This window comes from Camellia sinensis, chromosome 6 (genome assembly GCF_055761805.1).
Source record: "Camellia sinensis isolate YWXY chromosome 6, ASM5576180v1, whole genome shotgun sequence".
NCBI classification, from domain to species: Eukaryota; Viridiplantae; Streptophyta; class Magnoliopsida; order Ericales; family Theaceae; genus Camellia; species Camellia sinensis.
Window position 1 is genome coordinate 114,178,020 of NC_138966.1, and position 23,975 is coordinate 114,201,994.

The following is a 23,975-nucleotide window of genomic DNA, read 5'->3' on the forward strand; positions in this document are numbered from 1 at the left end:
CCATGTGTGGGATATTATCTTTTTGATTAAGAAGTCAACAACTAAAAAGTTTTAAAATGTATTTGGTATGTACCAACAAAAAAAAAAAGTTTGAAAAGATTAAACAATTATTGTGAGTGTGTGTAGGTATTTACACCTTTGAAGGGTAAAACCGAAAATTTAAGTAACAAACAAAAATATTTGCATCCCATACAATTAAAAAACTCATTCTTAAATACATTAACTATTTTTTTTATCTCTTAAAAATTTCATAAAATCACTTAAAAAGCTAATTTCAAACACCCTATTTGTTAAAAAAAAAATAAAAACTTACTTACTATTACTTATTTTTTATTTTTTTAAAATCGATTTTAATTAATTTAAAAATAAATTTATCAATTATTGTTTAATCTCGTGCATAACACGAGTGATATACTAGTAATAATATAATTGAATATGTAATAAATTAAAAGTTAACATAACTTGTCAAAGGGGAATTAGTGGATTTTTTTTTTTTGTTTTTGAAAAAGGATTCCCTCCGGTCCAAATCTAGGCTAGAGGGTGTTGTTTGGATTTGTGAAGCCCATTATAATTCTCATTTCGATAATTTAAATCGTTTATTTTGTCGACTTTTTTTTATATTTTATCTATACAAAAAATTAGGCCGACGTAACTTACTCAATTTATCACTTTTTAACCAAAAAATATATAGTTTATTTTTAAGAACACAATTTTTTTTTATTAAAAATATGATAAATTAAATAATTTATATTTATCAGATTAATTTAATTTTTTATGTAAATAAAATACACAAAGTCCTTGATAAATGAATGATTCAAATTATTAAAATGAAGAGCAATGCTGGGACCCCCAGTGGGGCGACCCCAGCACCCCAGTGATAGTTGGCACACTGTCACTGGCCCAAAAAAAAAAAAAAAAAAAAAAAAAAAAAAAAAACAATTTTTGAGCCAATCAGAGATGACCCCAGCACCCCCACTGGGCGTCCAACTCATTTTCCTAAAATGAAATTTATGATGGTTCCATGAGCTTAAACAGAGCCCTCTGTCGGAGAGGATCCTCCTTTTGTTCTTTTTTTTCAATCACACAACAGTGATGAACTGTCAAAATGTTAGTGGCGCGCGAACAGAAAATTTTAGTTCGGTTTACAGGTGATTCCTTCATCCCCTAAAGTGCCAATTGTGAGCCCAACGGCACTTCGCGCGCTAAGGCACTACCGTCCCCCTCTCTCTCTCTCTCCCTCTTTCTCTGCAGAAATTACTCTGTACATTCAAGGTTTCCACAAACAAGATCAAACCAAAACAATCTTTCACGCATTAGATCAAACACTTAAAACGCACCAAGAAACTCTCACTTTCTACAACTATGTCATCACTCTAAACCGCCAAATACATCCATTTTGAACCCACCCACAATCACCATGCTCTCATCTTCCATTTTCTCTTTCTGGGTTCTCTTCATCTTCTTCAATTCCCTCTCCCCATCTCTCTCTCTCCCTTTCTCTCCTTCAACCACCACCAACAACAACAATCTCACCCTCTTCGGCGATGCTCACTTCATCAACAACTCAATCAGCCTCACCCAAGAACTCAACTGTCTCTCTCCTCCATCTCCACCTTCTTCTTCTTCTTCTTCTTCTTCTTCTGGGGTTGGCAGAGCTTTCTATGTCTTCCCAATTCGCTTTCTTGATTCTTCAACCAACTCCACACTTTCTTTCTCTTCCCGCTTCTCTTTCCGCCTCGCCCCTTCTTCCTCTCTCTGCCCCTTCGGCGATGGTTTCGCTTTCCTAATCACTTCCAAATCATACTATGTCAGTCTCTCTGATGGGTATATGGGTCTCCCAAACCAATCTTTTCATGGCCAAGACTCGTTTGTTGCTGTTGAATTCGATACCAGTTTCGATTCTTCTCTTGGTGACATCAATGACAACCATGTTGGCATTGATGTCAACTCTGTTGTCTCTCTTGCTTCCATTGATGCTTTTTCCAAAGGGATTGATTTGAAGAGTGGGAGACAAATGACTGCTTGGGTTGAGTACAGAGATATGGAGAAGACGATCAGAGTGTTTGTTGGGTACTCACAGAACAAGCCTCTCATCCCTCTTCTTGTCGCCCAAATTGATCTTTCAATGCAATTCAAGGAGTTTATGCACGTTGGTTTCTCTGCTTCTAATCTTAGAGGCTCCGCAACGCATCTTGTCGACAGTTGGCGATTCAAAACTTATGGATCACCCTCTTCAATGACACCAATGGACATTGTTGAAGAAGGGGACTGTTTCTTGTGCTCCTTGGGCAATTCAGGGGATGAAAATGGTCATATGAACAAAAGGGTTGGTGAATTGGTTCTTGTCTTGGGGGGTTTAGTTGCATTTGTCATCTCTGTATCTACAGTTGTTGTCATAGTCATTGTGTGTTTGATTAGGAGGAGAAGAAGAGTTAATAGGAGAGGTTGCAATGAAGGTCGAATTTGTAGATTTCAAGGGAACAGAATACCCAAAAGACTCTCACTCTCCGCAATAAAATCAGCTACAAAGGGTTTTAACCAAAAGAGAATCATTGGTGAAGGAGGGTCTGCGATTGTCTATGAAGGGTATCTTCCCTCTTGTGGATTAGTAGCGGTCAAACGGTTCAGTCAGGTCAATCAAATTGGTTCTTTTCACAGTCACTTCACCACTGAGTTTGAGACAATGGTGGGTTGTTTACAACACGAACACTTGGTTCAGCTCCAAGGATGGTGCTGTGAAGGGAACGAGTTAGTACTAGTCTATGAGTACATGGCCAATGGAAGCCTTGACAAAATTCTCCACAAAAGCAACAATGCCCTAACGGCTTTCCTCACCTGGGATCGAAGACTCAACATAGTTCTAGGTGTTGCCTCGGCCCTCATATATCTACACGAAGAATGCGAGAGGCAGATAATTCATAGGGATGTGAAGACTTGCAATATAATGCTCAACGACGAATTCAATGCGAAATTGGGAGATTTTGGTTTGGCTGAAGTCTATGAACATAGTTCCATCACCCGAGAAGCTACCATACCAGCTGGAACAATGGGGTATCTAGCACCCGAGTATGTTTATTTGGGTGTTCCAACTGTGAAAACTGATGTTTACAGCTTTGGAGTTGTGGTTTTGGAAGTGGCGTCGGGGAAAAAACCCGTTGATGATTATGGGACTGTGCTCGTGTATTGGGTGTGGGATTTGTGGGAAAAGGGGATTTTAATTAAGGCTGCGGATTCGAAATTGAGAGGGAGGTTTAATAGGTTGGAGATGGAGAGGATGCTAATGGTTGGGCTTTCTTGTGTGCACCCGAACTATGAGAAGAGGCCTACGATGAAGGAAGCAGCAAGGATGATCAGAGGGGAAGCTCTGCTACCCATTTTGCCGGCGAGGAAGCCAATGGTGAGGATTCGACCAATACAGGCCGAGGGGTCTGAAGAAATCATGAATTTTGGTGGAGATGATAATGCTAATTTGGATGACACACCATGGTTGACCCCTAAGACACATTTTTAGATTGAATTTCATGAGAAAGATGGCCTGCTTGAAATGTGAGTGTGCACACTAACTGTGATTGATGTTCTGCATGCTTTGACATGGTTTTTAGACTCAGAAATCCTACAATTTATGCTTTTCAAATATTATTCTTGTGAAATAACTCTTGAGAATTGTCCTCTTTATGTTATGTTCGGTAGAAATGATATAATACCACTGTGTTTTTTGACCGCATGTGAAATTTATCTACTTTGGTTTGTTGTAAATATAACACAACAGTATGCTTGAACCCTAGCTTGGCTGCACTTTTATAGCTGATTATGGAAACTAGATGGACTGTTTGGTTGCATTTTTGTTTTCGTAGAAAATTTGTTTGGTGACCTATCAAATTCTTTTTCAATATAGTATGAGAAAATACTTGACAGAACTAGTCATCTAAACCTAGCAAGTAATGTGTAAGCAGTCTTTATGCTTGATGGTGGAAAAAAGGTTCTCTTAAGAAAGTTGAGTTGAGGAAATCATCATAGAAGTTGAACTGTTGGCTAAATCTTGTAGAGAGTCTATAATTTAAGGTTTGGGTGACCTTAAATTAAACCTTAAATTATGGAGACCACTCTTAATCCAAATGGTACTCTTTTGATTAAAGCATTTGCAATGCTCCCAATAAATTTTCCAGTGTGTAAATTGATCATCATCAAGGGGAGGAAAAAAAAAACATAGGAGAAAGAAATGGACTAATTGGCAGTCGGTCTCATTTGAGAATATACTATTTTAGTAACTTTTTAATTTTTTTTTGAAAATATGTGCAAAAAAATAGAGAGAGTAATGTGACAATTTGCAGTGACTTTTTAACGTTTTAGCTAAAATGTTTAGTACCCAAATGAACCAAATTTTCTTTTTTACTTTCCTCTCTATTTCTGCAAAATTCAGCAATCAAACTATCCTTAAAGGTTCATGATTTCATCGTAAAATTGAGCTCTATGGACATGCCATTAGATTGATTGTTCCCAATAAACATAACCTAATTAAGTCAAATTAATAAAATTTAATGTATTATTTAAATTTCAAGAGATATCGTATTTATAATTTACTCCTTTTAAAATGACGATTTTGCATATTGCCTTTACTCTCTCACTATGGCTTATTTTGAGAAGGTTGCATTTTAGTTAAAGAGTAATGATTCATCCCCCTTTTTCCCCCACCCCCTTTGACCCCCTCTCTTTCTCATTGGTTACCTTTTCTTTTTCTTTTTCTTTTTTTTTCCTGCTTCACCAATCACCCCCTGCCACGTGGCAAAGGGGGTGAGGGGGTGACCCCAAAAGGGGGTCTCAAGCATTATTCTTAGTTAAAAAGTTACTACAAAAAAGTCATTTTAAAAAAAAAAAACTTTTTTCATATCTTTTCTTAAAAAACTAAAAAATCACTAAAAAAAAAATCAATTATCAAAATAACCCTATATTTCATCCCTTTTTTCCCTTCACTCTCTGTTGGCTGGTAAATTCTTGAGGAAATTACAATTCAGCTTATTTAATTTAAAATACTTACAAATCATGGGGTACAATTTTTTTCTGTGAGAAAAAGCACACCAAGAGTTCCACTTTAAAAGATTCTCATCTTTTGGTACATGTTCCCCCAACCTTCCACGTAACAGTAATTTTTCTTAAATTCTTTACGGATTGTCCCCAATTCAAGAAAAATTATTTGGTAGTGTAGAGGCAAATTCACCTTATATCTCAATTACATTTTTATTGATTAGAACAATGAGACTTAATAATTATTATTTGATTTTTGAGAAACATTTGTCACGTGTTAAATAGTGTGGAACAAGTAACCACTTCCAATTCAAATGCAACTCTATCAGAAGTGAAGGAGTAATTTTACATAGGATAATGTTAAAGATGCTAAATTTTTTAGTAAATAAATAATTAAATATCTCATATTATGTGAGATATTTGATTATTTATTTGGTAGAAAATTTAGAATCTATACCATTTTTTATTCTACATATAAAGCTTGTTTTTGCTAGAAAAGCAAGTTTTTTTGTTTTTGTTTTTGTAAAAAAATAATTGTTCTCATATATTTCACCAAAAAACCACACAAAGCTTTTAACATAACCAAAAAAATTACTTTTTTTTTTTTTTACAATTAATAAACACAACAATTTTTTTCTTAAATTTTTAAAAATTATAATTTCACTGTTATCTCGTACACTGTAACCATTTTTTCTATTTCTTTCTTAAAGTATTAATTTTATCTATTTAATTCCTAATTTTTTTTTAAATTTATGTTCATTTACTTCAATTGGAGACGATTATACAAATTAATAATGATTAAACCTAATTTGTTGAAAAAAAATATTTCAAAATTTGAACAACTTATATAACAAGATACTCATTTTTCCTTACTATTTAAACAAATTACACCTCAAAACCAATTTAACAGGTGTTTGGCAACATGATTTAAGTTGTTTAAATTATAAAATTATATTTTCATGCATCAAACTAGGTTGCAATGGCTACTGATTTGTATATTCATTTCCAATTGAACCTGGTGAATAAAAATTAGAAACTTAGGTATGTTTGATTGGAAGGATTAGAGCATGGGATTGGGATTATTAATCCGTGGGCCCAATTATCCCATGTTTGTTTTGACAATTTGTTTTAGGATTATTAATCCAATGGATAATTAATCCAACAAATTTGTAGGATTATTAATAATGGGGTAGGGGTGGGATTGTGAATACCACACTAATTTGATAGGATTATTTATACCTCACTATTAGTCTTGTGGAATCAAACAAGCCCTTTAAGGATTAGTGAGTGTTTGGGATTGAACTTTTTTAGTAGTGTTTTTGTTGATTTTTTTTTTTCTCTAGTAAATTTTTTTCAAAAAAAGTTTAAACATTTAAATTCAAAAATAGAAAAGTAAATTTTTTTGTGGCTATTTTAGCTTTTTTTTTTTTTTTTTTTTTGTCTTTAATAAATTTTGTATAGATTTATTTATTTATTTTTATTATTTTTTTAAGATTACCGAATGAGTGAAAACGATTATAAATTTTAAAATATATATATATATATATATATATTTTGTCTGGATACCAAACAATATGTAAATAGACGGAATAAATAATGGAAGGATTTAATAAAAAATAAGAAAATAATATATATATGTATATATGTCTATTTTTTAGATTTATTGATGTGTAAATGATATAATTGGTTGATGATTGAGAAAAATATGAGAAAAGACATTGCTTTATATATCTTAATTGATTGCCACATTATTGGATTTGAAAAGTGAGTTTAATTTTTGAATTTAAATAATAATGCTCTAGAACATATATAGTAAAAAATTAGGAAAAATTGCAAATACATAGAATAGTCACAAAATAATTACAGTACAAATGATAATTTTTGTGGTGCAAGTTTGGCATCTTCCAAAAAATCCAAAAAGTCAAAAAGTCATTATCCTATTTAAGTCACATCATCTCATTTAAGTCACATTACCTCTCTAACACATCACTTCAAACCCAACCCAAATCCAACCCATATTTCATAAAAAGTCAAAAAGTACACTTATTTAGTCTTCCCAAACTTGCACCAAGAATAGGTATGAATTTGCACTATGTACACAAGAGAATTGTACCATCATGAAATATTTTTTTTGCCATTGCTCTACTGAAATGCAATTTTCTTAAAAAAAATAACTTTTATTTTTTTCTTAGGCTATGACTTCTCTAAACCATTCACATTTTAAGATTTGTCGAGTATATCATCCCTGTAAAAAATCAACTCGATCGTATAATGAAAATAATGTGTTTAGATTTGTTTTGTATGAAAAAAGTGAATGATGAGAAAATAAACCATCCATAAAAAATTGATCTGAACACGTGATTTTCATTATCCAATTGACTTAATTTTCTACAAAAATGATATTCTCGACGAATTTTAAAATATGAATGGTTCAAATTATCAATATAAGACTAAAAAATGAGCCTACTGAGCCGGATTGAATGATCCAATCTGATTACGGATAGCAGACAATATCTAATCCCTATTTCTTAATACACCTCTTGAAGTATGAGTTTAATACTTATCATTTCTTGACGTTTGAAAAATTACATTAACTCTTTGTTAATGTAATTATTTAGACATAATAAATACATTGAACTCATACACTCATTATTTTCTTACTTTATTTTACTTTCTTTGTTTTTTTTTTCCTTTCTTTTACTTTATTTTTTTTAAATGTAAATTTTTTTTTTTACCAGAAGTTTTTTTTTTTATAAATAAAAAGTTTGTGAAATAAAATTATTAATTACAGGTTGAAAATGTAATTTTCAAAACATCAACAACTAAAATGTAATTAGGAATGGCAACGGGCCGGGGCGGGGCTGGGGACCACACCCCTCGTCCCCGATCCCGATGGTAGAAATTTTCACATTTTAAGATTTGTCGAGTATATCATCCCTGTAAAAAATCAACTCGATCGTATAATGAAAATAATGTGTTTAGATTTGTTTTGTATGAAAAAAGTGAATGATGAGAAAATAAACCATCCATAAAAAATTGATCTGAACACGTGATTTTCATTATCCAATTGACTTAATTTTCTACAAAAATGATATTCTCGACGAATTTTAAAATATGAATGGTTCAAATTATCAATATAAGACTAAAAAATGAGCCTACTGAGCCGGATTGAATGATCCAATCTGATTACGGATAGCAGACAATATCTATTCCCTATTTCTTAATACATCTCTTGAAGTATGAGCTTAATACATATTATTTCTTGACGTTTGAAAAATTACATTAACTCTTTGTTAATGTAATTATTTAGACATAATAAATACATTGAACTCATACACTCATTGTTTTCTTACTTTCTTTGTTTTTTTTTCCTTTCTTTTACTTTATTTTTTTAAAATGTAATTTCTTTTTTTTTACAAGAAGTTGTTTTTTTTTTTATAAATAAAAAGTTTGTGAAATAAAATTATTAATTACAGGTTGAAAATGTAATTTTCAAAACATCAACAACTAAAATGTAATTAGGAATGGCAACGGGCCGGGACGGGGCTGGGAACCACACCCCTCGTCCCCGATCCCGATGGTAGAAATTTCCCCACTCCCATCCCCGATCCCCGACGGAGAGCCTATCATCGCCCCCATCCCCGGCCCCTAACAGGGATCGGGTTTCCCCAACCCCGAGAATTTCCCAACCAAAATATAAAAAAAATACACAGATCTGAGCTCAAATGTACATATATTCATCATTAATAACAACAATATGTATTCATCAACAACAATCATTTGTTCATCATCATCATCAACAACAATACACCCATTCATCAACAACAACAATAATTTGTTCATCATCATCAAAGATCTGAGTTCAAAATGTAAAAAATAAAAAATAAAAAGTCTAACACATTCAAAGAGGAAGACGATGACGGAGGGACAGAAATCTGACGATGATGAGAGGAGGGACAACAGTGATGGAGCAGTTGCGCAGATCGCCGTGATCGAGGGATGTCGGCGCTGGGGATGAGGGACAGCGGCGATGGAGGGACGACGGCGATCGACGGTGATGGGAGGAGGGAGATCGACGATGATGGGAGGTAGGAGATTGTGCTGTGCAGAGAGAGAGAGAGAGAGAGAGAGAGGGGCAGAGGCAGACTTGAGAGAAATAAATGTGAGTGTGTGAGTGTGAGAGAGGCAGACTGACTCAACTTAAACATATATTATATGAAGAATATTCAGGGAGTATTCGGGGACGGGGACAGGGATGGGGACGGGGTTGGGGGAATCAATCCCTGTCCCCGCCCTGAAAATTATCGGAGATTAATTTTTAATACCATCCCCGACCCTATGGAGATAATTTTAAAAAAAAATCCGTTCTAATCGGGGTCAGGAGATCGGGTTCCTGTTGGGTCAGGTTTAAATTGCCATCCTTAAATGTAATCAAAGTGCCGATGAACCATCCCCGACCCTATAAAAATAATTTTTGAAAAAAATATGTTCCAATCGAGATCGAGAGATCGAGTCTCCGTAAGGTCAAGTTTAAATTGCCATGCCTAAATGTAATCGAAGTGCTGATAAAATTTACCAAAAAAAAAAAAAAAAAAAAAAAAGAATAAAGTGAAACGTGAGATTACGGTGGGTTCGCGTGGCAGATTCTTACTGGGCACCTTTCAACTCAATCAAACAGAGCGTGCGCATTGCAACCTGGTCTAGGGTTTCTGAAAACGACATAGAGAGAGAGAGAGAGAGAGAGAGAGAGATCATCTGTGCTTTGCTATGGCAAATCTAACTTCGCTTCTTATCTCAATCGGTTCACATTAGCAGAATATTGCAATCATTCGTCGTATCATATGCTGAATCACCTCCAAAACCCTAGCAATATTTTCTTCGTCACCATCAAAATCTGTGTTTCTCACTCCTCTGATCGGTTTCTTTGAGGGCTTTTCAATTCCTCATAAAAAAAATGGTAATTTTTTTTCCCACTCCTCTACCTTCAGTTGGTTTCTTTGTGGAAATTTTGTGTATTATTGTGATTTTGATTTTGATTGTGATTTTGATTTTGGTGAATGTAGATGGATTGCATGATGGGTATGTGTTTATTTAAATTGTTTCTTTCTTGGGTATGTGTTTTTTTAGTTAGAATAGGAGCCAACAGTGTGTCAGATAGATGATCAAGGAATGCCAAAATAACCAAACAATGTTGTAATGGAAACTTATTATTTTGCTTTGTTGTATTAGTTTTATTTCTTAGGAGTTTCTAGAATGGTTGTTGGTTCAAGAGCTCTGCATCTAGTTGTTGGGACTGACTTGTGGGCACATGCATTTTGGTTTCCATTTTAAGGGATATGTAGTGATCTAGGGGACCAATCTAGAAAGGGAGATCCGAAGAGGTTGCCACATAAGAACTTTAAATGTATGTACCTACACTAGTCTTGTGTAGAAAGCAAAATGATCAGGACACTTAGCATAGGAGCCTCATCATTCGCGACCAATGGACCTTAGTAGTTAAATGCGTTCTATTTGCAAACAGGTCACTCTTATTCCTAGGAGAGTAAGTGTTGTCGCAAGTGTGAATAATTGGAGGGGACACTAAAAGAGGTAGACTGAGACCAGAATACGGGATCATCAGGAAAGAATTAAGACAGAATAAAATCAAATTTGGGAGACAACATTTAAGAGATGAAAAAATTGACGAAATGTGTTCAAGAAAGACAGGTCAAGAAATATACAGTCGTTTTGCAACAAGGTCATCACATCAATATTCCTTTTGACCCTTACCATAATCAAGAAATACACAGAGAGAGTAGATAACTTAGTGTGCTTAGTTTTAGGAAGAAGAAGAAGAATGCAGGTAAAATGAAAAACATGTAGTTCGAAATAATTCGGAGATGTAATACAAAGAGTAATCTTAGAAGGTAGCTTGTTAATAAGATAAACAACACTAAGAATAGCTTCACCCCAAAAAAGAACTAGGAATAGATGCAGAGAGCAACAAGGAATGAGCAGTCTCCACGATGTGTCTATTCTTGTGCTAACCCAATCCATTTTGTTTAGGAGGTGAAAACAAGAAAATTGTTGAATAGTTCCATCAGATTTTAATAATTGAAGAAAATCAGTATCCTTGTATTCGCAATCCATGTCAGAACGAAAGCATTTAACAATTGAACAATATTGGGTATGAATCATGGCATGAAATACAATAAACATCCATAATAATTCAGATTGCTGTTTCATAATATAAATTCAACAATATTGAGTATAATTATCAGCAACTGAAACATGGTACCATGATCCCACTTTATTAGGAATAGGAGAAGAAACAATGGAACTTTTATTAAAAAGCAAATTCATAAAATTGCCAGTTTGCATCCACTACAATATTATATATCGTAACAACTCAAATTTCCTAAAACACCAATAGAAACCAAATGCTACAAACGAGAACTAGAAATATGACCAAGACAAGAATGCCAAACCACTTTGGACTCAAACGAAAGGAATAGAAATCAACAGAAGAAGCAACCACAATAGGAACATGCACCTTTTCGACACATACAACCCACCCAACCTGTGGCTTATCCCAGTCATTGGCTTGGAGTGAAGATCCTGCACAATGCAATCAATAAAAGAGAAATGATCACGATAACCAGTAGAATAGAGTTGATTGACCAAAAATAAATTCAATGATAATTGAGGAAACAATAAACAAACATCATAAAGAGATAGAAACGCAGTCATAATGGAACTAACACTTGCCAAGAGCATAGAAGTGCCGTTAGTTGTCAAGAACAGTTGTAAAAGGAGGAGAAAAAGCAGAAAAGAGTATAGAGGAATCATTAGTCATGTTTTGTGTAGCACCATAGTCTACCCAAATAGAGCAGGATATGTTGGGAGTATAAACCGTTAGGCTGATTGGTAGAAAGAAGTTTTTGCAATTGCAAAACAATAATATTTAAGGTGGGAATTGGTTGGGATTGATCCTCCGTGGATGACACAATAGATGTAGTGTCTGTCCTAACACTTTTTCGAAGTCTGCTGCTGTCTAGTGTGTTTATCCCCACTCTTCTTCGAAGACTGGTTGTCCAGAGTTCTAACGATTCAAAAGTTGAGGACATCTGGCCTTGAAGTGACTTTGCTGACGACAAAAAATGCTTTCATCCATAGATGTGCAAGTAGGCTGTTTACTTTGTGTACTGAGTGTTTTGTTAGCAGGTGATGCCAAAATTGTCTTACTAGGTATTATAATTAACTCTTTTCTTGGTGAAGTTCTAAGATGAATTTGCTCTGCCAATAGCTCAAGCACAGCAGAGTTAACTGAAGGAAGTGGACTCGGTGAAGAATAGTGGCTCAAAGTCCTTCAAGATTATCTCTAAGTGCCATTAATAACCAAAAACTCTTGTATGATTTTGATTATTTTACATATTTTTTGAGTAGCTTGAATCTCATGCTCCCATCGGTATCGTTTGGAAAAATTCAATTTAGTACACAATTTGGAGAGAATTTCAAATTCTCTTCGCCGTGATAAACTTAACCAAGTGAATGCCATTATATTGATCGTCAAAACTATTTATCCAAGTGATAAATTTAACATTATTAACTTCCCATTGGCAAAATAACTCATCAAAAATTTCGGGCTTTATATCTGTGGGCATCTTAGCAACCCCATAAACATAATCCATCATCATGTTTTTTCCCAAAAGAAATTTTTTACATAACATATGACCAATAACCAACAAGTATAGTTGTCACTCACCAATTTCACACTAATTGCTTGAAAAGAATAAATTTTTTTACTAGCCATGGTCCCAAAACTGGTAACTAGTTCGCAAATCATTATCTCAATAACAATATTCAGATCAAGTCTTGTGTTCTAAAACCATTACATGATATTTGTAGGAAAACCAAATTAAAAGAAGAATCTAATAAGTAAGCAAAATCCTGATACAAGTATAATTCCTATATTATACAAAAAATTAATATATTCTTAAATTTAGGCTTGGTTTGGGGTACACTAAATAATACAAAAAGTCAAAAAGTCACTATCCTATTTAAGTCACATCATCTTATTTAAATCACATCACCTCTCTAACACATCACATTAAACCCAACCCAAACCCAACCCATATAAGCCAATAAGTCAAAATGTGCACTTTTTTAGAACATCCCAAACCAACCCTTAATATCATCCAATGCCTTCCTGATCACCATCACATCCCTTAATAATTTGAAGTTGGGTTGAATTCAGATGTATATAGGTGTTTTAATGTTTGATCAGACCTGAATATTTCCTATTTTAAAATTATTTATTTGTCTTTTTATATTATGTATTCAGATATATTTGCTTGTAAGGATTATTATAATGTGAACTGTCTTTACGTCTTGAAGAGGAGGAAAGAGGGAAAAAGCAATCAAGGTGCTTTGTGATGTAATCCCTACTATGTAGTTATTTATGGAAGATTCCCCACGATATATATGTTGTTATGGCTGCTTCAAAGATTTGTTTTTTTATCTGCTGCAAGAGGTTGAGCTACCTTCCTTCAATTTGCACATTATCATATCTTTACAAATTATATTTGAATCTTATATTCTGTATAGACATACAGTAGAAGCAAAAAATATTATTTTCATTTTTATGTTTATTTTTAAAATTGAAAATCCGAAGCATACTTATGTTCATTTGTTAAACTTACTCTTTAATATTTTAACTGGTTGTGATAGCAGCAGCATAATCATGTTGAAACTACACCTTCCATGGTTTACATTTTTATTCCTTTTTATGAGTGAACCTATGATATCTATTTTGGTCAAATTCAAGTGTATGTTTTTGAAGGTGAAGAAATGTGAATCTAATGCTAATTTACAAATCATTGCCACTAAGCAACCTAAAAATGATGTCTCTTACGTGGTGTATATGGAAAATATAACGGATCATGCAACAAGTACTGAATTGCATCTTGTTAAAAGAAAAGTACTGAGTTGCATATTGTAACAGGAGACAATATGTCAGCAATGCGGTGACAAAGGAGTTGAGGATGCTCTTGTTTACTGTGTCAAGTGTCTGAATTTTGCAGTGCACCGGTAAGTTGCATGAATAGTATTTCATTTCTAGCTCTACTGCCCCTACGCTATTTATTTATTTAATTTTTAATTCTAGAATTGAAAAATGAAAGGTGTAATATTTTCGTATCTGGTTTGTCATTCTGATGGAACTGAAAAAATGAAAGATGGAATATACTCTTTAGTAAAGATGCGAAGCTTATCAAAGTGTGATTAAATGAAATGGAAATAATGTTTCTTGATGTTCTAAATTTTATTCTGTGAGTGTTTATAAACAATGAGCTCAACTCACCATGAAACCAAATTTAATATTCCAAATGGATTGAGAATATGCATCGACTCTTCTTTCTTTCTTTCTTTCTTTTTTTTTTTTTTTAATTTAAAAAAATAAAATAAAAATCTTATAAGCTGTCTTCCCTTTTTCTTCCTATATATTTTCAGCTACTGTTTGCCTACACTGCCAGAAACGTTTGATGAGTTTGTCCATTGGTTTTGTGAGGATTGTGAACCAAAGTCTGTAAAACAATCTCCTCTTGAGAAACCTTGCTCTACCCCATTTGTTGAAAGGAATCATGTAATGTCCGAAGGTGTTCAAGTGACCTACTCTAGAAAGAATTTAAAGCAAAATGATGTTGCTTGCCGTGTGGCCGAGACAGAAGAGCATCTACATCCAAGTAGCCCCTCACAACAGCCTTGTGATGCAAAAACAAAGCTTGATTTGATTGAGCACACTCAGTTGGCTCATGATTCTTCTTCACTGAAAACAAAATTGAAGGTCACGACAGAAAAGGAAAGTACTTGCCCAGTCACTTTAACAGAGGAGAATAGACATCAAAATAGCCCCTCCCAGCAACCTCCCGAGCTGAATAGCAAGCTTGCCTTGACTGACAGTGCTCAGTTGGTCAGTGATTATTCTCTTCCAAAAAAAAAATTGAGGAGGATTAAAAAAGGTTTTACTCGCACGGTGGCTGAGGCAGAGGACCAAAGACAACAAAGTAGCTCCACCCAGCAGCATTCTGGGACACAGACAAAGCCTGACCTGACTAACCATGCTCAGTTGGCCCAAAAATTGAGGAGGATTAAAAAAGGTTTTACTCGCACGGTGGCTGAGGCAGAGGACCAAAGACAACAAAGTAGCCCCTCCCAGAAGCGTTCTGGGACACAGACTAATCTTGACTCGACTGAGCATGCTCAGTTGGCAGGTGATTGTTCTGCCCTAAAAATTAAATTGAGGAGGAAAAAAAAGGATGTTACGACTTCAGTAGCTGAGCCAGAGGAACAAAACTGTCAAAATAGCCCCTCTCAGGAACCTTTTGAGGCACATTTAGAGCATGCTTTGTGTGTGGGCAGCCCTCCCCTGAATGAGAGTAGGACTATTAGCTCATCTAGTGAGAAACTTGGAAATGATCTGAAACTTGGAAAACGAAGAAGATTGATTTTAGAGGGCAGTGAACTCGGTGAAGAGGCTGAGTCAGTTAGAATTGCTGATTCTCAATTAGTTGTTGCTGATTCTCAACTAGGCGTTGCTGATTCTCAATTAGTCGTTGCGGATTCTCAACTAGGCGTTGCTGATTCTCAATTAGTCGTTGCGGATTCTCAACTAGGCGTTGCTGATTCTCAGTTAGGTGTTGCTGATTCTCAACTAGTCGTTGCTGATTTGTCAAATGATTTAGAACTCAGTGACTATCTCCTTGCACAACCGATCATTGATCCTATTTGGAGGTGAGAAATTGTACTTTTCTTTGTCTCATATAAATTGTTGAATCTTGACAATTTGTTTGTACACCTTACGTGTGGTATCAACTTGTACAGGGGAAGTTTTAGTATTTACAACAAAGATTATGGTTTATTGGATGGAGTTGTAGCCCATTTGTCAAGCAAAGCGTGCCCAAAAGTGTGTGAAGAGGCTAGTCTGTTACCAGCATTGCTTCGTTCAGAGATCCTTCCAAAGACTGATGTGTGGCCAAAGAGTTTCCAGAAATCAGAACCATGTGATGACCATATTGGCCTATATTTCTTCTCTGAAGACAAAAGGTGTTGGTTGCAACACTTTTATGTTGTTGTACTTTCTACTTTTCCCAATTCGGATATATATATACATTTCCTTTTTTGATATATTGTGTTTCAGGTATGAAAGCTTGGTGGATGACATGATGCACCAAGAACTTGCCTTGAGAGCCATTGTCAGAAATGCAGAGCTCTTGGTTTTCCCTTCTACTGAATTGCCACTACTGTACTGGAGTGAGTCCAGATTTCAAATGGTGATAATGAGCATCATTGTATTTGCTGAGTTTTAACTATTTGAAATAATTGATTTGCAGAATTCCTTGGCAAATATTATTTGTGGGGAGTGTTTCGGCCAAAGAAAGCATCCTCGCCTGATGCAGCAAATCACGATCTTGTGGTTGTAAATAGCAACATCGAATGTGCTTCATATTCAAAATCTGCAAATGGTATGGATACTGATGAGGAAAGAAACCTCACAAAGACCAAGAATTGGAATGCACGGAGTCCTCTAAGTCCTTTAAGCAACTGTAGCAGTTCAGGGTCTGGCTCTTGTTGATATATCCTTGTCTGTCTAATAATATGATAATTTTATTGAAATTTCTATTCATTTTCTATGTTGTATAGTGCTTTGGGCTGACAATACTGAGATTTCAGGTGAACTATGAACAAGATGTGGAACTGGAATCTGGAGATTGATAATACATCTGAAGTTCTGAGGTCGATGATAAAATAGGATGTGCTATTAGCTTTTCGGTGTAAACCCTCCTATGGAGCAATGTTAACCTGGATACTGATGATATTGCACTTGGAACAGAATCATGGGTAAGTTGGCCCATTTCTTTCTTTCTTTAAAAAAATAAAAAAAAAAGGATTGCAGCTTAATGCCAGCCTGATCGAATCTTGGATGCGTGTTATCCACCTCTCTGTTTTTTGGTGTAGGAGAAGGGGGGTGGAGGATGAGGGCTGGATGGTGGGGTTGATTTGTAAATTATGTACTTCAGAAGGCGTTGTTAACTAGTTATGATGTAGATATTTGTTCATGTCATGTTGGTGTTGTGATGGTGGGGTTCATTTAGTTATGTTCTTTGATTGGACTATCTTCTCTGTTGTTAGGTGTAGTATCTCTAAGCTAGCTTTGTTATTTGTTGTCCAGAAAAGTTGCTAACCTAGCAAAAGCCTCGTTCGTATAGTTGTGAAAAAGTGATTGTACATTATAAATTAACAGATTATGACTTATAACTGTGAATATAAGTTGTTAATCTGTTTGGTGTAGTTGTGAGATTATAGATTTAAGCAGTAGTGTTTGGTTAATAAGCTGTAAAATAATTTTTTATTATATAATTGTCCTTTTTGTCTTTATATAATATAAAAATGATTATCTTGTCATTTTTTTCAGTTTTAATTTTAAAAAAATATATTTTATTAATAAAAGTTAATATAAGTAGTATTAATTAGTGTCAATTAATATAAAAATTGATACATTTGCTAAAAATGTAATGAAAGTATTATTGTTACTAGGAGTGGATAACGGTTTATCCAAACCGCTCAAACCGCTCAACCGGCATATAAATGGGCCGTTTTACAAACATAATACGGGCGGATACGGTTTGAAATATGACAAATTTGCGGGTTGCGGGCTGGTTGCGGTTTAAATTCGCAATTCGCAAATCGCAAAAATCACCGCACTTTAATTATTATTATTATTATTATTATTTTTTATATATCAACTTTTTAACTTTTACAGGAATACTATTATATTCTCTATGACACTAAGATTCTTATTTTTAAGTATTTCTCAATTTTCTTAATGTCGTAGAATTATCAAGTCCTAAACTTGGATTCTTTTATGATTTTCATTGGTGATTCATTCACTTTTTCTTAATAAAATTTTTCTTCTGGTGGTCAATGAAACTTCTAGTTTGATTATTGATTACTGAATTGATAATTCTAATTGAGTACAACTTTTAATGCATTGATATATATTTTTTTCATGACAAAAATGCTAGTGTAGGGTCTCTTTGTTTTGGATACTTTCATTTAATGCATTGATATTCAATTTTTATTTGTAAACTCATCAGAAAATTGTTATCACAAATATATAAAATGAATTTGATGCCTAAATTCGACGGGAAAAAAAAACTCAAAAATTAATATTTAAAGAAAAAATTGTAAAGTGTAAATCGCAAACCGCTGGTAACCGTCTGCACATTTGAAAATCTTATCCGTACAAACTGCAAACTGCACTGTGGGTAGTTACGGGTTGACTTTATCCTAAACCACATAAATGCGGGCGGGTCAAAATCGAACCGCAAACTGCACAAAACCGATTTGCGAATACTCCTTGTTGTCACTATTATTTTTCATTATAAATTAATTAGTATCAATTAATATTAAAATTATTAATTAGTATCAACTAATGGCTTAATTAGTCTCAATTAATATTAAAATTATTAATTAGTATAAATTAATATTAATATTTAATTTTTATTAGTATCAATTAATATTAATAATCAACAATTGTTATTAATTAGTATCAATTAATAATTAATTCATCACAAAAGTATACAATATTAATTTATTAATAATTAATACCAATTAATATTATTTTTTTAATTAATATTGATTTTTTTCTTTTTCGTCAGAAATATACAATTTTTTATTTTTTAATTAATATAAAAATATACAATATGAATTTATTAATAATTAATACCAATTAATATTTATTTTTCAATTAATATTGATTTTTTTCTTTTTCTTCAGAAGTATACAATTTTTAATTTTTTAATTAATATTAATATTAATATTAATATTTGGGTATTGCCACACCAATTGCGCGCTTAAGTAAAAAATTTAAGTACCCCCTGACCAGTTTTTGAGATAAACTGAGAAATAGTTTGATTTAAACTATAAGCTGGTTAACTTAAGTTGCACCAAATACAATAGTTTAGCTTAAATTAAGCTAAAAGTTTAAATAAGCAGTTTATAAGCTCTACCAAACAGGCCTAAAGCTAGACATAAACTTTTCCAGAAAAGTGGTGTGATCCAGATTTAAGGCCTTGTTTGGGAACAAGTTATTTTAGTAATTTTTTGATATTTTATAAAAAAATATACAAAAAAATAAAGAGAGTGATGTGTTACTTTATAGTGATTTTTTTGATTAAAATATGTAATTGCCGAACGTGGCCTAAATAAGCCTACATACTTACCTAGAATAGTACATCTATGACCAAAACCGATCTTAGTGGCTAACATCTCACTATTTTAAAATAGGGCAAATTATATTAACAATCCTTATAATTTAAGACTTGCATCACTTTGGTATTTAATTTTTTAGTTGTGATATATTTGATCTTGAATTTTAAATATCTTTTTAAATAAGGACAATTAAAGATATTGTTGTTCCATTTGAAGGGTAAAGTCGTCATAAAATTTATTTTGTATTAGTTAATTTATATATTTGATTTTTTTTTTTTTGTTTTTGGATAACTGAGTATCTGGATTAACATCCCTTCGGAGTGTCACACCTCAACTAATTTCAAGGCCTAAGTCGATCGACCAGGTAAAGACACAATAGCCTGCCAGAGTAATCAGCTGGGGGTGGGATTCAAACTTGAGATTTAGAGAGGAGTATATTCCTAAGTCCTTGATTCCTTGCTCTCAACCAACTAGGTTACCCCTGTAATGGTGATTTTTTTTTATTGAGTAGTGTTAAAAAAAAAAAAATTGTTATAAAGTTTTGTTTTGTTTGGTTTGGTTTGGTTTTTAAAATTTATTTTCAGAATTTTTTTTCTAAAAAACTAAAAATTAAATTGCTGAAAAAAATTAAAATATATCATTTTTATTTAATTTTATCTTTTGAGAGGGTATATATAATTTTTTTTATATTTATTTTCGGTAAATTAGTTTTTATTTTTTTAAAAGTCAAATATAATGATAATTTTTATATCATTATAAAACTGATCTATTAAATCAAAAGATCCAAAACTAAAAACATTTAGTATATTAAATGTTACATAGGAAGGCAACTTAAGATGGAGGTAAATTGGGTAATTAAAAAAATTTGAACAGAAAATAAGTTTCAAATAACTAAGTGAGTAAATACAGTAGGTAATTAATACATAGAAAATAAAGGAAAGGGAAATGAGAGCTCAACCACAAAGATTTATAGTGGTTCAGCTCACTGGCCTTCACTATGAATAAATGCATCACCAAACTTCACTTAGCTTGTGGATTTTTACAAAAGACTTATTTCAACTTGTTGAGGATCTCTCAACTAAAATGCCTCACTTTACAAATGTTTCACTCAAAAAATAGGAATAAGAGTAAGAGGTACAATTGTCATCTTTTACAGATTTTCTCTATCAAAAGATGGATATGAAAATATAAGTACAGAAGTAATTTAAGATTCACTCAAATATGAACATAGAAATATAATGAAGTATAATAAAAGCTCTTGAATGCTCTAGGCTTCTTATATTGAAAAAGTGTATCTATTGAACATGGAGAGCTTCTTCTTTATAGCATTAATGGCTTTTAGGTGTTGGAGAGAAGTAGATTTGAATCTTCTGGCCATTGGAGCAAATCATGGAGGATATCTTCCAACTGTGTTTGATTAGTGTATGGTGTATATAGACTGTAGACAGGTTTTGGGAAGAGAATGATCATTAAATGTACAAGCTTTTCATTAAATGCTCACCTTTATAAGTCAACTTCTTAGAAGAAGATATGACATCAGAAGATCTGCTTAGGGATCAGAAATGATGTCATATTATGCGCATAGATCAGAAAAAGTGGTTGAGAAAAGAGCTGTGTCAGTCCAAATCTGATTTGGCAATTGAATTTTTGAAACTCAGATTTTACGGGTGTCGACCCCTATAGATTGGGTGTCAACCCTTTGCTCTCTTTTCTTCTTTGAGTTGATTTCCAGATGTTTCTAGTGTCGACTTTTATTATTCTTAGTGTTGTTGACCTTTGCTGCTGGATTGTGTTCTGAAATTTAGTGTCAACCCTTGTTGTTCTTGGTGTCGACTCTTGCTGCTAGATTGCATTCTGAAATTTAGTGTCGACCTTTGCTGTTGGATTGTATTATGAAATTTAGTGTCGACCCTTACTGTCTTGGCAACTGGATTTTCAGAACAGATCTGACCTTTGAGCTGTGTCAGTCCAGATTTGATTTGGCAACTGGATTTTTGAAACCCAAATTTTACGGGTGTCGACCCTTTGCTCTCTTTTCTTCTTTGAGTTGATTTCCAGATGTTTCTAGTGTCGACTTTTATTATTCTTAGTGTTGTTGACCTTTGTTGCTTGATTGTGTTCTGAAATTTAGTGTTGACCCTTGTTGTTCTTGGTGTCGACTCTTGCTGCTAGATTGCATTTTGAAATTTAGTGTCGACCCTTGCAGCTGGAACACTTAGGCAATTTGAGTTTCACTCTAGTGTCGACCTTTGGTATTTTGGTGTCGACCTTTGGACTTGTTTTAAGCATAAATAGTGTTTTGCATGCATGTGCTAATTTCATGTTTTTGAGGGGCCAAAAACCATTGAAAAACAACATTATAGAAGCGTATATCTTTTAGAACCATTGAAGCACAATTTGTATAATATTATTTTGAAAACTTTGAATAATAAAATGAGTTCAAAGTATTTGTCAATAATCAAAATTAATAAGAATTTAAATTTGAATAACTTTGGGGCTAACAATCTCCCCATTTTTTATGATGACAAATATTTAAAATTTTCAAAATATGAGTTTCAAAGTGAAGATATTAAGAAGTGTTTTTCAAGGAGTTTGTAAATAAAGAGTTTGGAAATCGAGATTGAAAACTCCCCATATAAAAAGGGCTTTATGGCCAAGACAATGGTAATTCAAAATAGAATGAGAAATATATATCAAAGCAATAAAACAACTTGATATAGAACAAGCTCCCCCTGCCAATCTGCACTGAAACATTCATTAGTAAAATCAATTTTTTTATTTTATTTTCATTGAATGAAATCACAGCATCTTTAAAACAAAAATGATTTACATAACTCTCTAAGTGTGTGCGTTGTTGATAATGTGTATAACGACATTCACAATCAATCACAACCAAATATCGACATGTTTCATATCATCCAAAAACAATTCATCAAGATTCATATATAAAGAGATTGTCGCAATGTTTAATGTATCTAAATGTCCAAAACATCAACTTCCCAACTTGTGTTACCAAAAAGTGAATTGTTTGTACCAAAGCATTCATATGCATCTATTCCTTTAGCAGTTAACAGCATCTAAAAGACTATTTAACAGTTAACAACCAAACAACGATAATTAGAATAACTACAGACAACTACAACTTCTCCCCCTTTGGCATTATAAAAAAGAATGGTAGATTCTAGCAGAATGGTAGAGGAGTGCGCGACCAATAAGGGGCAGCTTCTTGCTAGCCTTGTACGAACCACAACATGAATTTCTGAATTTGTTCACCCAGGTCATCATCCCAGCGTTGTTGGAAAATTTGACAAAATTCTTCATTTGAATCCTTGATCCCATAGATCGTAATTACCATGCTCTCTTATGACAACCCTCACCACTGATTTGTGCTAATCTATGATTAAGTATGTTAACTGACTGATTGACTGAAATTCTGAACTAATTGATTTAGTGTATTAGTTCAAATGCATTTCTATCTGTTTGTCATTGATTTATCTATTCATGTCTTAAGTTTCGAACTGCAAATTGAAGGCCTTATCGGCGGTCGAATTCGAAATTGATTAATGTTTTATGCTAATTGAAATTTATGTGATTTTATGGTATATTTAATTGAAATGTGTTTTGGTATGACTAAATTAGATTCAATAGTATTAAATTACAAAAGTTGAACTTATCTACAAATTTGCCATCTAGTGGATTAATCTAGGCCAACTCCTCTTCACTTCATACACTTTTGACACAATATTTCCTCAACCATTTTGAGAGCAATAAACCGACTAGAGAGAGAGAGATAGGAAATAGTTTGATTTCATCAAGAATTGGCTTGGAGGCTTAGGAGATTGAGGGATTCCTTGCATATTGAGCTTCTACATTTGAAATTAGAGATCTAAGGTAGGATATTCATCCTTTGGTTTATGAATTTAAGTTGTGACTTGCATGGTCCATGCTAATTTTGAAGTCTAGAGCCAAGATATGGCTTAAATTGTTGAATTGAAGCTTGTATCATGCATGCATGTTCATATTGTTGAGTTTTGAAGTTGTTTCATGAGGATTTCTTCATGTATGTTCATATTTTTGGTCTTGATCCATGAACTCACCATGTTTTGAAGTTAAACATTGCATTTGATCTTGTTTTGTAGCATTGGTGTTCCTAGGAACCCATGCATGTGTTGAATTTGCATTGTTCTTCATGTTCATGAAAACTTCTTTGAATTTGTGTTCAATTGAACTACATTTGGGCTTTGATTTCTCAAATTGATCTTTAAAACATGTCATATTATGAGTTTACAAATGTTTTCCAGAAAATTAGCCCAAAAGGATCGATTTTGATGCTTTAAAGTTGAGTTTTGAGCTTGAGGTTCAAATCTGGAAATTCCAGATTTTGGACTCACGCTCAAGCGGGGAACTCCACGCTCGAGCGTACACACTGAGTTCATGCAGTCCGCTCGAACAGGGAAAGTGACACTCGAGTGGGAAATGCATGTATCCAATACTTTGTATGTGTTTACAGTCTGCTCGAGCGAGGGAATGCACGCTTGAGCGAGGACTTGTGCCTCACGCTCGAGCGGGGATCGAGCGTCCGTCGAGCGTGAATTGCATGCATCCAGTACTTTTGCATGATTTTATAGTCTGCTTGAGCGTGGTTTCCCCCGCTCGAGCGGAGCTCTTTTGTTCTGCATGTCCACTTGAGCGTAGAAAGTCAC

At 33.6% G+C, this 23,975-nt stretch overlaps 2 protein-coding genes across 2 annotated transcripts; both read left to right on the forward strand.

The window, feature by feature from the left end:
• Positions 1-1,089: 1,089 nt before the first annotated feature.
• LOC114257540 (Concanavalin A-like lectin protein kinase family protein) lies at positions 1,090-3,731 on the forward strand. Its single transcript, XM_028197304.2, has one exon. It carries the CDS (start codon positions 1,418-1,420, stop codon positions 3,509-3,511), a length of 2,094 nt encoding a protein of 697 aa, XP_028053105.2. The 5' UTR covers positions 1,090-1,417; the 3' UTR covers positions 3,512-3,731.
• Positions 3,732-9,556: 5,825 nt separating this feature from the next.
• Positions 9,557-17,388, forward strand: LOC114257535 (PHD finger-containing protein 1). The gene is made up of 7 exons (XM_028197301.2): positions 9,557-9,979; positions 14,006-14,091; positions 14,512-15,792; positions 15,883-16,104; positions 16,199-16,311; positions 16,392-16,617; positions 16,732-17,388. Exons 1-7 carry the CDS (start codon positions 9,977-9,979, stop codon positions 16,733-16,735), a joined length of 1,935 nt encoding a protein of 644 aa, XP_028053102.2. The 5' UTR covers positions 9,557-9,976; the 3' UTR covers positions 16,736-17,388.
• The last annotated feature ends 6,587 nt before the right edge of the window (positions 17,389-23,975 follow it).

Coding starts and splice junctions, on each gene's coding strand:
- LOC114257540 (XM_028197304.2), top strand. CDS start 1,418: ATGCTCTCATCTTCCATTTTCTCTTTCTGGGTTCTCTTCATCTTCTTC.
- LOC114257535 (XM_028197301.2), top strand. Junction 15,793..15,882: donor ATCATTGATCCTATTTGGAG/GTGAGAAATTGT, acceptor CAACTTGTACAG/GGGAAGTTTTAGTATTTACA. Junction 16,312..16,391: donor ATTGCCACTACTGTACTGGA/GTGAGTCCAGAT, acceptor ATTGATTTGCAG/AATTCCTTGGCAAATATTAT.